A 14,615-nucleotide genomic window follows, 5' to 3' on the forward strand; every position below is an offset into this window, starting at 1 on the left:
TCTTGTCTGTTTCTCTGGTACTCTTTCATAGGCCGACACGAGCTGAGCCCAGAAAAGGGATTTTGACGAAGGAAAAATCTATTTCTGGGTGATTGGCTCGTGTCGCCCTATGAAACCCACCCTATATTGTTTACCCCCCCCCCCCCCTCCCCCCCATGCAGGACAAGATGTTTTTAGATTAAGGATGTCCGCTAGGGGCGCTGCTGTCCGTGGCGTCCTCTAGTAGTAGTAGTAGCGGCTGCATCGCCCGTTGGTATCAGCTCTCTCTTGTGGGGATTCTGATTGGAAGTTCTAATTGGTGAATGTCTCGTGGTAGTGTTCCCACTCGCCCCTATCATCATACCGACACTTCTTTTTAAGAGTGAGCGAGTCAGTTTTACTGACATTTTCTTAATTTTGTTTTTTCTCTGGTAATTTTAGATTAATTTTACCTAGAAAGTATGATATTAAGGATCCTTTCATAGGGCGACACGAGCCAATCACCCAGAAATAGATTTTTCCTTCGTCAAAATCCCTTTTATAGACCTAGAGAAAGTATACGATAGAATCCCAAGAGAAATGAAGTTTTGGTGTTTACAGAAAAGGAAAGTCCCAGAAAAGTTGGTTAGGCTGGTCAAGATGATATATAAAAGAACGAGCAGAAAAGTGATAACAGCAGTTAGGGAAATAGAAAACTGAAGTTAGTGTTGGATTACACCAGGGGTCAGCATTAAGCCCATTTTTGTTTGTGCTGGTCATGGATGTGTTGAGTGAAGAGATCAGGAATGAAGAGCTGTGAGAGTTGTTGTATGCCACTGATCTGGTGTTTACTGCTTCAAGTACTTAGAATCTAGTACTTTAAGCCAAGAGGGAGGATGTGAGACTGAAGTTGACAGTAGGATAAAACTGCATGGGGGAAGTGGAGAGGTAGCTGGAGTGGTATGTGATAAGAAAATGCTAATCAAGCTAAAAGTCAAGATATATAACAATGATAAGACCAGTGTTAATGTATGGAGCAGAAACTCAGGCTCTATGAAGAAAAGAGGAAGTAAACCTCTGACCAACTTTCACCTTGTACGCGCAGGTGTTGTCAGATCTCGTAGATTCCTTGCTTTAAATCTCTGAATGTTTTAACCAGTTACCAGCTGGCACTTGGAAAATATCCTATTGTTCAGACCGAAGGTTTGTTCAGCATATGAACAAAAATGAATTTATTATATTTTGTAAAATTATAATTAGAGATCACAATGTCAAAACAGATAGGAAATAAAATTAGTAACAAATTCTGAGCATTTTTGTTGTAAAATATTTATGTAAATTTACCGAGAACGAAGAGACAGTAGCTTTTTTGGCTTTATATGTTTTATTTTTAATATTTCCTAGCACTTTTCATTGCAAAATTACATTTACAACTGTCATACTATCATAAAAGATATGAACTAAAACCTACAGCAATCCCTTGGTATATGTATTTATGAGCAAATTTACAAAAAGACGTCAAGTGAGACAGAGAAGGCAGAACATCGTCCCTTGAAGTTAAGACCAAAACTAAGTCCTAAGCTGTCCAGTCTCTCCTCTTATTCAGTCTAAAAGTTGCCATTAGTGACTTTATGGGCTATAGATGTAGTGGCATCTCTTTCCCACCTGATTCCAACAGCAATCCCTTGGTGTACGTATTTATGAGGAAATTTACAAAAAGACGTCATGTGAGACAGAGAAGGCAGTGCATCGTCCCTTGAAGTCAAGATCAAAACTTAGCCCTGAGCTGCCCAGTCTCTCCTCTTATCCAGTCTAAAAGTTGCCATTAGTGAATTTATGGGCTATAAAAGTAATGGCAACTCTTTCCCGCCTGATTCCCTTCAAATCGAAGGCGCGTAATATTGCTTCTCCCCAGGATCAATCCATCCATTACCCACAACCTGTTATTACTACTCCTGAGAGCCTATCTGTCCATTAAGGGTTAAACAGCAATGCAAGAAGAAAAGAAAATAATCATCCAGCGCCAAGTGCCACTGAGGGAAAAAGAGAGATGTAAAAGCACCCTCAAACTGTAATAAACCAATACATCAGTATTACCAGTGGATGATACACCAACAGAAACAACCAACCTTCCTGATCATTAAAGCAAGCAAGGTCTGAATGCCTACAGGCTTTACAACATAGATCCCCCACAGCAGCAATGGACCGATTAAATTTTGACCTGCCAAGACATTAATCTGGCCTTCATTTTATAGTACGTATATGCTTCCCTGCCTTGGTACTTCAATAATTCTGTCAATGAACGTCTGGACTGATTACATATTGTATAGTTGTTATTGGTATTTTATGCATTGTTGAAATATGGTGGGTGTCTTATGTATGGACAGCATATGGTTGATTCTAGAAGGTGTCTGTTGATGTATTTAAGTTGTGTTGTGACCTCATAGGCTGTGACGTCATAGACAAGATGGCGGCGGCGGTGGTGGGATGTAAACAATAACACAGGCCAGTAGGAGACAAGTGGGGCTAGTGTTTGGTTGGTAGGGGAGAGCTCTCTGTCTGGTAGGAGTTTTTGGGTCGTAAGTCTTGTTGTGTTGTTGATCTAAGGTGATTTCTGGAGTATACTGGTGTTGGAAAACGAGTACACGTGGGTAGATTTCTCATTTGTTTTAAGAAAGTTAGGCTAGGGTAAAATTCAAATGGACGAGTGTTAAAACATAAGAGTAAAATAAACAATGTAAGCAGAATATCTTTCCAAGTACTTTGGAAATTATTATACCACCTACCTGTTGGCAAAAATGAATATATGAGAATAGAAAACTCTCTCTGCAAAATAACTGCTGTTGGAACGGCAATTGTTTTCAATAATAATACTAATAATAATACTGTAATAACATCTGAGAATTTTAAAGTCATCAAAATATGGCCTCAAATACAACATAGGCACTCCCTGGTTATCGACGGACACGGTTAATGGTGATCCGGTTTTATGGCGCTTGTCTAGCGCCATAAAATCGGCGATTTATGGCACCATAACATGCTGAGCTCCGGTTATCGGCATCATAAGGCGCCAATAATAGAGTTATGGTGCCATAATATACCTGAAGGAGGCGCAATTAACTGGTTATAAGCACCATCAACCAGATATTGGCGCCATAAGTGCCATGAATCACCGAGTTTTGGTTAATGACAGTTCTTGCTTTTCAGCACCTGCCAAGAACAGAATCCTTGCCAATAACTGGAGACTGCCTGTACACAATAGTACAAAATTATAACTACTGTAAGCACTAGATGTGTGCATCTGTGCTTTTGAAACTTTGTTAGCTGATTTTGTGGTAAGCAAAGAGCTACCATAATGTACATCCTTTGGTTTCATTGTCTCTCTAACATTCAAATAATATTTATAACAGGTTATTAAGCAACAAACAAACCACATTAAAACACAATACGTAGTGCACATTTTATCAAAATCTGTATGTGCATGCACTGGACTACAGCTAGGAATTCTTCAATGGGGTTGCTTACGTCTAGCTTAAGTCTATTTTACATACATCACAGCTTACTGATACTGTGATTTCAGGACTTAAAGAAATTTTAAACTAAAATCATCTACACAGCACTATTAAAGATAGTTTTATCTACAAAAATTTACAAAACATCTTTTTAACTGTTCTACGATTGCCACCTAATATCAAAAGCAGTGTTGGCAATAACAGAGGGACAGTTGCCTTTCCTATGATTTACTGTTAGTTTTTTCCACAGTTATCTTTGTCATCAGATATGTTCGTATTCAACTTTGTTTTCTGTATCAATACGGCCTTACAATTTATATTTATGCTAATGCGGGACTAAAAAACTTACCCTAGGGTCTAGGTTAGCATTTAACAGTAAGAAACTTTTCACAATTGAAGAAACTTTATGGAAAATAAAAAGAAAATGTGCTTTTCCAAATACAACCAAGAATTTTACATTACAGTATATCTTAATTCACCTTACTGAAACCAGAAATTTTATGTGTGTTACCAAACATCTCTCATATTCAGCAAAATTTTGGGATGAATTTGACCTAAATTGACTACGGTGTAGTGAACTGTAGTTTTGTGTGCTACATCAAGGGTAACCTAAATTGGTTTAAGGTAAATTGAGGATTTAGTGTGAAATAGAATCTTCGTTATTTCATTTCAATAATTCAAATTATACCCAACTACGTACTATATACAAAAATGATAAAACTTGTCCTTCTCAAAATAAAAGCCATATTTTCAAATAGCACTTGGTTATCATTAGATAAGTCTTAGCACAAAACACAATTACATGCCATGCATAGTTACATACAGAGCTTCAACACATTATTATGACAATTCACATGATGCTTACCATATTTTCGTTATCTCCCGATAAATCATCATCTTGCTCCATACTTTCACCAGGGATATGTGGAGGAGGGGGAGGAGTAATAACGGAGCTGGGCGGAGATGGAGTAACCATTGGAGGTGTTGGGGCCACTAACTGGAGTGCGGATGCTGGAGGAGCAATGCCTGCTACTTCACAGCAATGCACAGCGTTTGTCATCCATTTTTCTAAGAGTAGTGCTTTGGACCATTCTGAAAAAATATGAAATTTTCTTTATTATATTTATTGACCATAAATACAATATATGACAATTTTTTTAAGTATGCAATTTTTATTTTTTCTAACATACATATCTGAGATCTTTACATACAGGATTTACTGTCAGCACAAGCTGGAGCAGCCGTTTAACTTTAAGGGGACCGTCCGCTATGGCGGATGACATGTCAACTTGAAAAAATAAAAAATAGAGCTATTATTTGTATCTATGCAGAAATATGCCGTACATGCTTTCCAGAAGTTTCAGCCAATTATGTGGTTTTTAAATGATGACGTCATCGTAACTGCGTCGTCTGTATGACTGAGTTTGACAGGATTGTTTTTGCGTGTTTATTTTTGCATATATACAGTGATTTTTTCAGATTTTTTTCGAAATTCTCATACATCTGGTAGCAATGAAAGGTAGTGTGAGAGGCGAGCTGCTCAGAGCGGTTATCTATAGCCGAGACTCAGAGAATGACTCAGTTACTCCACAGACGTCAAAGGAGTTGCACGCACTTACGCACTTGCGCTTGGTTACTAGCTATTTACGTTGTTTTTATAACTTCTTAGTGAACTTATAGCAATGCCGAAGTTACCTAAGATCAAGAAGGCTACTCAGCAACTAAGGCTACCAAAGTTAGCGAAGGCCAGGAGTGTGCTGAAAGAAAAACACGAAAATTCATTGTTATCAGCTCCCTCATTGTCTCATGCCACACCGTCAACATCATTGTCTCGTGTCATGCTTAGGGTATTAATACCACTTTTAGGGGGAGGACCAGGATCCTTGATGTAGAAATCAACAATAAAAGTACAAATAAAGTAATTATAATAATGTTGTTTTGACTTTTATAAGAAAAATGCGAAAATTTACATAGCAAATCTTTGGGAGCTCATAACTCAAAAACATACTTATTCGCATGTTGGTAGCCATTACTCTGGTTATTTATCATCCAATTTTAAAGAGAAAGATATCATTGGAAAGAGGAATAAAAATCCCATAATTCCTTGTGAGCCAATTTTTTCTTTCTTTATTTTTTATATTTTTGAGTCTAGACACAAAAAAAAAATCATAAAAATAAAAAAAAATAAAAAATCAAAATTCTGTTCACACAGGATTATTTCATATATAAAGCAGTTTTTATGGTATGATTTTCAATACAACTGATGTCATATTAGCAGAGAAATCACTACCTAATTTTTTTTTTATAATAATTTTTGCTAATAAAACTAAAAGTTTTTGCTCAAATGACTTGAAATTTTTGTATGATGAAGGTATTATATATATCTAAAACATATATGGAAATTATGTATTGTATAAAAAAAAAAAAATACACAACATAGCGGACGGTCCCCTTAAACAAGATGAATATTGGTAGCTGGCTACTGACAGAAGGGGAGGAATCCCTCCCTCCATCCAGTAAAAGGTAAGCATTCACTTTACCTTTTGGTCCAGGAAGCAGAGTGAGGGGTAGCTAGAATTGGGCTATTTATGTAAAGACCTCAGGTTTGTATGTTAGGAATAATACAAATTACTTTAGAAATTTGTCATTTGTTCCTGCATGTATAAGAAGCCTCGGTCTTTACATACGGGAGACTTACTACTCCTTGCTAGGAAGATTCTGAGCAAATCTCTGAATTGATTGGTAGTCTGCCTCACCTGGGGTCTCTTTCCTGGTCATGTAAGATCAAAGGAAGGAGATCCATGCCCCTGATCTGTTAGGCATGAGTGATGTTCAACTGCCAGACTTCTGGGCCTTTGATAAATGGTAGGTAACATCAATGATTCAAAGATACGCTTGGATGAACCCACATTGTCATCAACAATAAAGCTGAAGATAACCAATGGTTCTGTTCACTGTCAGTCTTCTCTGCCCCTTGCTAGAGAGAGGGTAGGAGTTGCATCTATTAATCCAAAAAGAGCTAGAATATAGACAGGATACTCAGTCATCTAGAACACCTGCACACATACACCCGTCCATCATTTATAAGAGAAGGTAGGACACCAGTTCCACACACACACACCCATCTTTTGCAGCTGTACACCTTAGGCATGATGCTACCTGTCTTCAAAAGCTAGGAGATCTACATGACTGATGAGCCGTCACAACAAAACCCAAGGAAAGAGTCCAAGGATCTATGGGCAATGTCCTGAAGGTAAAAAGGGGGCGAATGTGATCTGCGGTGACTGCATTCCTGTCCTTAGTACCTGTCTGACAGCTACTTCCTGAATGCTAGGGGGCAGACCAATACACCTGACCTTATGAAATCTCACCCAAAACTTATATTGTCCGCCATGTCAGCTGTGGCGTATGAACGTTTGATCATACATGAAGCCAAAAGAAATGGAGCTCCTAGACACCACTTCTTGGATGAGTCGGAACCAAATACAAGTTGTCGGCATTTAGTCTGAAGATAAAGTCCTAAGTAGTAGCCTCTAGGTCCTATTGATCAGCCAATGATGAAGCCAGGGAAGGGTTTGAAAGCTTTGTAAAGGGTTTTTAAATTTTACACACACTCACATTTTTTATTATTGTGGACCTTTTAGAACAATAATAATAATAATAATAATATAACTGTAATAATTACAAAATGATGCATATAAAATATTCCTCCCCCCTCATCTTTCTTTTTAACTTTGCCAGAGGCTCAAAGTCCAGAGCTGTCAAATATGCTAAGTAAAGTGACAGGAAAGGAGGGGGGGTGTTGCCATTAGCAGTCAATGATTTTTACATAATTCTCTCTCTTTCTGTTGCCATACGTATGTAATCTTCACACACGCCTATATTTTATCAACCATTTATTTCTTCTTCTTTTTAAAGGTAATGTATTAAGCTTACTTTTAAATGAAATTACAGTAATTTTATAATTTCATTTAAAAGTTAGCTTAATACTTATAGAAATACAACTCTTCTCCCTCTCTCTCTCTTGTAGTTAGTGGTAGTTAGTCTTTAATTTATCTATTTCTACCTTTACCATCTAGAACTGTAAATCTTCTTTCCCACTCTTTTCCCTACATTAAGGGGTCGGTTGCCTGATGCGCCTTCTCCACTGCCTTCTATCAAAGGCATCATCCTCCTTCAAACCTCTTCTCTCCATATCTTCCTTCACTTTGTCTCACCATATAATTCTCTGTCTCCCTCTCGATCTTCTTCCTCTAACAGGTTCCTCCCAAGCCCTCTTCACTCTCTCCTTGTCATCCATCCTCAACACATGCCCATACCATCTCAATCATGACTCTTTTATCACCTCTGTAATCTTCACTAAGCCTACCTTCTTATTTCATCATTTTCCAGTCTCTCTAGCAGCAATAGTCCCATAATCCATCTCAGCATTCTCATCTCTGTTCTCTCAAGCTTTACTTCCTCTTTTCTTCTGTTCTAAAACATACACATAACTAAGAGTTGTATTATTCCAAATAAAAAGCACTGTTTGTTCATGAAAAAGAATTTCTGAACAAAGAGCAGGCCTGTACCCAGAGTTTTTTTTTTTTATCGGGGGCCAGGGGGGATGTTCTCCCAAACCTGGACCTTTTTTCTTCTATAAATGTCATTGCCTATACATACAAGATGAAATACTTGAAGATGGTATTTTAGTTATATTAAGAAGAAAAATTGGGTATGTGGTCTATGCCCTTCTACCCAATTAGATGCATACTGACTTTGGTTAACAGAAATTTACTTATAATGTTGAAAGTTTGCACTGAAATTCGAGAATATTTCTTCAGTTTTATTGACTCATTCATTTATTACGTTAACAATAACATGTACATTACTTTATTTGTTGTGTTATATAATCTGACTTAACAAAAACAATAAATATTTATTACTTTGTAAGTACAGTTTAATGAAAAGGATAGGCACAGAAAATATGGACTTCCAGAAATTTTGAATGACCCCCCCACGTCCCCTCGGTACAGGCCTGAAGAGAAAGACAGAATAAAGAATTTCTTAGTCGAGGTAGTAAGAGATTAAAAATAGATACCGCAGCAATAAGAGAAACAATAGAATCTGGGGAAATAAAGGAGGTGAGAAGGATAAAAGGAAAAGATCAAATAGCTGATATATTAACTAAAGCAGGAGTTTCAGGGGAAAAGATTAGAAATTATGTAGAGGGTAAAGAGTTGGAGAATAAAGGAGATCTGAGGGGATTAGGTTAGGAAGAAGTTGGAGGGGAGGGAGAAAGAGATAACTGCAATTATATATTAGTTTAGTCACTATTATTTTATTTTTATTTTCTGTATTGGTGTAAGGTGGACATCGTTCAGTGTATGGGTAATGTGTGTTTGATTTTAGAAAATGTATTAATGTATTTAAGATATGTTGTGACATCATAGGATGACATCAGGAGGGGCTTGTTACCTAAACTAAACAACCGAAGTGCGACTGTGGTTTTTAAATAAAAGGCTGCGGAGCGAATTAGAAACTATAGCTATGTAATTACTGGTAAGTTACTTATATGAAACTTCATCCTTTTTACAGGCATATCTATAATTTTACGGTTAAACATACTTTCCTTGGGCCTGGGCTAAGTAAGGGCATTGAAAGTTAACTGACCTCTGCCTACAAAGAAATTGTTGTCCCAAGCATGGGTTTCCTTGCTAGGGACAACAATTTCTCATATCCTTGGGTGACATTAATATTGTATAGTAGTTTACTCAAATAAGTGAATCAGATTTCTAGGCATTAACAGGACTGGTCTAAAGAAAATCTTAGATGCAATAATCACACCATCAAAATTATGAAGTACAGGCAGTCCCCGGTTATCTATGGACTCTGTCATTGGCAATCCAGTTTTATGGGGCTTGTCTAGTGTGGTGCCATAATGCGGTGATTTCTGGTCATCAACGCCGATACATACCTAACAGAGGTGCCATTAACTGATTATCAGAGCCATAAGTGCCATAAATTGCCAACTTTCTGTTATTGCCAATTTTCGCAGGGACTGCCTGTATGATTAACATAAGGGAAGAGCCCACAATAAGAGTGGAGGTAGCATTATATGGGTGCAATATTTTAAGGCAGCTTTTCTTATAGTAGTATTTCTTTGGGTTCAACTACCTTTAAAAGCAAGAAAAGAAACCTCAGCATGTAAGAGCACGTATCTGTGGAACCAAATATGCTGCTGAAGACTTGCTAATTTATCTGAAATTTCATTTCCATACATGTGAAACAGAAAATGGAAAGAAACAACTGCGCCAAGGAACAAGTGATAAGTACAGCAGATACAGATTTCCCTTGGCAGCAGGTCTCCTCCAACAATATTACCATTTCACTTTTTGGGAATTAATTCAGCCCTCACCTTTCCCCTATCTTCCAAGAATTAAAGTATAAGTTTTGTTTACAGTGTGAAAACTATAGCCTGGTATTCTAAGTTAAAGGACACACTAACACCATAAGACCCATTACTGATATACATTAAGATTTTGAACTAATGGTTGATAGGATTAGCTTTAAATTTCCATGTGATAATTAACAATGCTTTAATTCATATTTATGTATACACCCAAAAATCTTACCTCTAAGTTTATGTAATTTATGTACAAGAATATTTTTTAATGTTTACATATAAATCTAAAAGTTATGTGACAAATATTTCTTACTTCCTTTTTTTACTACATTGGATGTACTGCATTAATCTAAAAGTTTCATTTGATTTCTTTCTCTCACCTGAGAGAAATTAGCTTTTTATTTATTGAGATGTGTTTTCCTAAAAATGGCAATGAGAAAAAAAATTGCATTTTTTGAGAATTCTAAAATAATGATGGTAGGTATGATATTGATTTTAGGTGTATATACTTCAGAAAATTAATCTGAGAATTTTTTAAAAATCAAATAAAAAATATATTTACTCATATTTAAAAATAAAAAACACTAATAAAGTTCTGGAAAATAAATAAATGGTTGTTTTTTTCATTTTGGAAACGAATTGTGCATACATGTTTAAAAATATGACATCACAATAAACCTGCCTCATTATATTAGGGTGTTTTGCTTTCTATTATCTGATCCAAGTTACTTCACAGTTAACAGCTCTGTTGAGTGGGTAACTATCATGAAATCTCAAATGAGACTTTGTGACCTTCTATCACATGTTCTGATGATCACTGGTTGACAAAACCATGAAATAACTCAATTACCCTTGTCCCATCAAATAACTATTTTTTCTAGCTAGAATACTAAACTAGTATATTTCTATTTAGACATTAAACTGTCCAAAAATATTAACTACATATCTACTAGTGTCAGGCCTTATTGTTTTTGTGTCCCTTCAAATGGAAACCATAAATTCTTCTTACTTCTCATGTTAAATTATATTCAATTCACTGACTACCCAAGTACATAGTACAAATCTGACAATGCGTTCGTGAAGTGAATAAACAATTCCAGCAAATTATAACAAAGCATTAATAGAACATCAAATCAAACAGACTTCTAACTTTCTTCTAAGCATTAACCTGAGAAACTACTAATCATAACAATGAACTTGGTCGATACTTCTGGGCAAGGCTGTTTGCTAATAATGAAAATAGTGAGTAATGCAAACTATGACTGCTAAAATGACCCAAGTGACAAATAACTTAACCCTCTTACGCCGGAGCGGTAAATATAAAATTGTCTCCCGTATGCCGGAGGGGTTTCGGAATGAGCGTGGAAGCGGAAAAAATATATTTTTTTTTAAATCACAGCGTGCTTAGTTTTCAAGATTAAGAGTTCATTTTTGGCTCCTTTTTTTTTCATTGCCTGAAGTTTAGTATAAAACCATCAGAAATGAAAAAAATTATCATTATCATATATAAATAATGCGATATATGATAGCGCAAAAACAAAATTTCATATACATATAATTGTATTCAAATCGCGCTGTGCGCAAAACGGTTAAAGGTAACAAGTTACTTTTTTTCGTTGTAATGTACACTAAATTGCAATCATTTTGGTATATAACACATTGTAAAACGATAAAAGCAACACAGAGAAAATATTATAACAAAATAATGCACGAATTCGTAACGCGCAGACGTAAACAAATATTTTTTTCAAAAATTCACCATAAATCTAAATATTGTCCTAGAGACTTCCAATTTCTTTCAAAATGAAGACAAATGATTGAATATTACTATACTGTAAGAGTATTAGCTTACAATTGCAGTTTTCGACCATATCTGACGAGTTAAAGTTGACCGAATGTCGAATTTTTTTATATATATATTTTTTATATGCAATTATTTCGGAAATCAGAAAAGCTACAACCTTCAAATATTTTTCGTTTTATTCTTCATGAAATTGCGCACATTTTCATATATAAAACTCTATGAAATGCCTAATATGAAATGGAGCAAATATTCTGAGAATGGGACGTATGCATTTCGGAGATTTGTGGCGGAGAATCCGCGCACGGAGGGAAGGAAATATTTTTTTAAAAATTCACCATAAATCTAAATATTTTGCTAGAGACTTCGAATTTGTTTCAAGATGAAGATAAATGACTGAATATTACTAGACTGTAAGAGTTTTAGCTTACAATTGCGTTTTTCGACCATTTCGGTAGAGTCAAAGTTGACCGAACGTGATTTTTTTTCTATTTATCGTGATTTATATGCAAATATTTCAAAAATGAGAAAAGCTACAACCTTAAATTATTTTTTGTTGTATTCTACATGAAATTGTGCACATTTTCATATATAAAACTTTATGTAACGGCTAATTTAAAATGGTGCAAACATTACCACAATCGCATGTATGATTTTTTCGGAAGTTACCGCGCGGACGTAAAGAAAATGTTATTTTTTCATAAATTCACCATAAATCGAAATATTGTGCTAGAGACTTCCAATTTGTTGCAAAATGAAGGTAAATGCTTGAATATTACTAGAATATAAGCGTTTTAGCTTACAATTGCGTTTTTTGACCATTTCGGTAGAGTCAAAGTTGACCGAAGGTTGAAATTTTGGCAATTATCGTTATTTATATGAAAATATCTCAAAACTGATAAAAGCTACAACCATGGGTTGTTTTTAGTTGTATTGTGCATGAAATTGCGCACATTTCCATATATAAAACTTTATATAACGGCTAATTTTAAAATGATGCAAACATTACCACAATCGCATGTATGATTTTTTTCGGAAGAGTTACCGCGCGGACGTAAGGAAAAAGTTTTTTCATAAATTCACCATAAATCGAAATATTGTGCTAGAGACTTTCAATTAGTTGCAAAATTAAGGTAAATGATTGAATATTACTAAAATATAAGCGTTTTAGCTTACAATTGCGTTTTTCGACCATTTCGGTAGAGTCAAAGTTGACCAAAGGTTGAAATTTAAGCAATTATGAAAATATCTCAAAACTGATAAAAGCTACAATCATGAGTATTTTATTGTTGCATTCTACATAAAAATGCGCACATTTTCATATATAATACTTCATGTAACGGCTAATTTACAATGGTACAAAAATTATGTCAAAGTGACGAAATAATTTCCGAGATGCGTCACAGATACTTTTTAGTGCGGCAAGAAAGAAATTCGCGCTTGCGCGCCTGCGTAACGATTGTAAACAAAACAACACCTTGATCCGTGAACTCCCAGCATCCCCCAAGGCGCGTGATTAAAAAGTTTTAGGCTGGTAGGCCTATAAGTATTTTTCCACGAATTTAAAAAAAAACTTTTGTAAGTCGACGTAAAATACGTCCAGTCGGCACACGAGAGACAAAAAATGTCGACGTAAAATACGTCCAGTCGGCGTAAGAGGGATAAATAACTTGGCATGACATCAGTGTGAACGGAAATCTAATGGGCACTAACCGTTATCCCTGAGTAAAGCTTCTGCAGTGAAAAGAGGAATGTGCAGCATGTCAGCTGTTTCAACTAATAACTGATCTTTAGCTTCTTGAAGATCTTGAGCACGAAGTCCAGAGTAAACTTCGCTATCGCAGTCAGTTTCTACTTCTGTTCCAACTAACTCACCTTCATTTACACCATCACTACTGTCAGCCTGAAACAAAAGTTCAATAACTATATAGTAATGTCATGTAATACATCTAAAAATACTAATGTGAATTATGTTTCTCATACACAAACTTAGATTTTAATTTACATATATGTACCACAACTGGACAAGAAAAATCAAAGTGCTATATTAGTTGTATCAGTAACCTCTAACATGTTTTAGTGAAAGATTACTATGCATGGCAATAGATCATATTTTCTCACCCTTTAATATAAACTGTTATATAAATATAAAGGCTTTGAGAAATAAGTTAAGAAATGCTCCCACAAAATAATAAACACTTACAAAAACCATACGGGACTCCAAATATGTAGCTACATCATGATGTGTTGATCTAACTGCTAAATCACATGGTGTCATTCGATCGTTATTCTCTATAAAAAGTCCGGCACCTTGAGCAACCAGCAATTCCACACATTTCCTTAACCCAGAGGCAGATGCATAGTGGAGGGCTGTATTTCCTTTCTGAAAGAGAAAAGAAAAACTACATGTACAGCTATTTGAATATCCAAATACTTTTCACAGAATAACAAATTCAGTAATATCACATTCAATGGGATTCAGGGTCAAAATACTGTAGAAAATATAAACTTCTCTAAAAGCAGAAAAATAATCTTTTAAGGATACCCATAAAAAATGACACAACATATTTTCACAAGAACCATAAAAAAACTATCTGCTCTTCACAATATCACATTCTCATTATTCAGTGAAACAAACAATAACTAAGAGAAAGGATAATAACCCTTAAGAGAAAAGCTAAAAAATCAATATACAACACCCTATACCGGCAAACTTTGAGGTCAGCCATATACTTACCAAGCAATTACACAGCTATTAGTTTCTACTTTAATGGCAGCTCAAAATTTTGAAATTCTGAAATTCGCACTAGCGCTCATTTATTTTGGGTGTAGGTAACTTGCCCCACTCACTTTCGGGGAAAAAGAGGTACAAAACTGTTAAAGGGATCAATTCATTTGTGCCCTATGTCCCTATAAGGGGAGGTAGGAGGGCTCCCATTATGTACCGTATCTACTCACA

General features: G+C 35.6%; 1 protein-coding gene across 3 annotated transcripts in view; it reads right to left on the bottom strand.

Annotated features, from left to right (window-relative positions):
* LOC135200995 (ankyrin repeat and IBR domain-containing protein 1-like) overlaps window positions 1–14,615 on the bottom strand; it is a 228,209-nt gene that overhangs the window by 162,701 nt on the left and 50,893 nt on the right. For all 3 annotated transcript variants that reach the window (XM_064229796.1, XM_064229798.1, XM_064229797.1), the window contains exons 5-7: window positions 13,860–14,039; window positions 13,370–13,559; window positions 4,336–4,562 (exon numbers count right to left, since the gene is read on the bottom strand). In XM_064229796.1, the coding sequence (XP_064085866.1) occupies window positions 4,336–4,562; window positions 13,370–13,559; window positions 13,860–14,039 (597 nt within the window). The remainder of the gene's footprint in view (window positions 1–4,335; window positions 4,563–13,369; window positions 13,560–13,859; window positions 14,040–14,615) is intronic.

Source organism: Macrobrachium nipponense, chromosome 27, assembly GCF_015104395.2.
Source record: "Macrobrachium nipponense isolate FS-2020 chromosome 27, ASM1510439v2, whole genome shotgun sequence".
NCBI lineage: Eukaryota > Metazoa > Arthropoda > Malacostraca > Decapoda > Palaemonidae > Macrobrachium > Macrobrachium nipponense.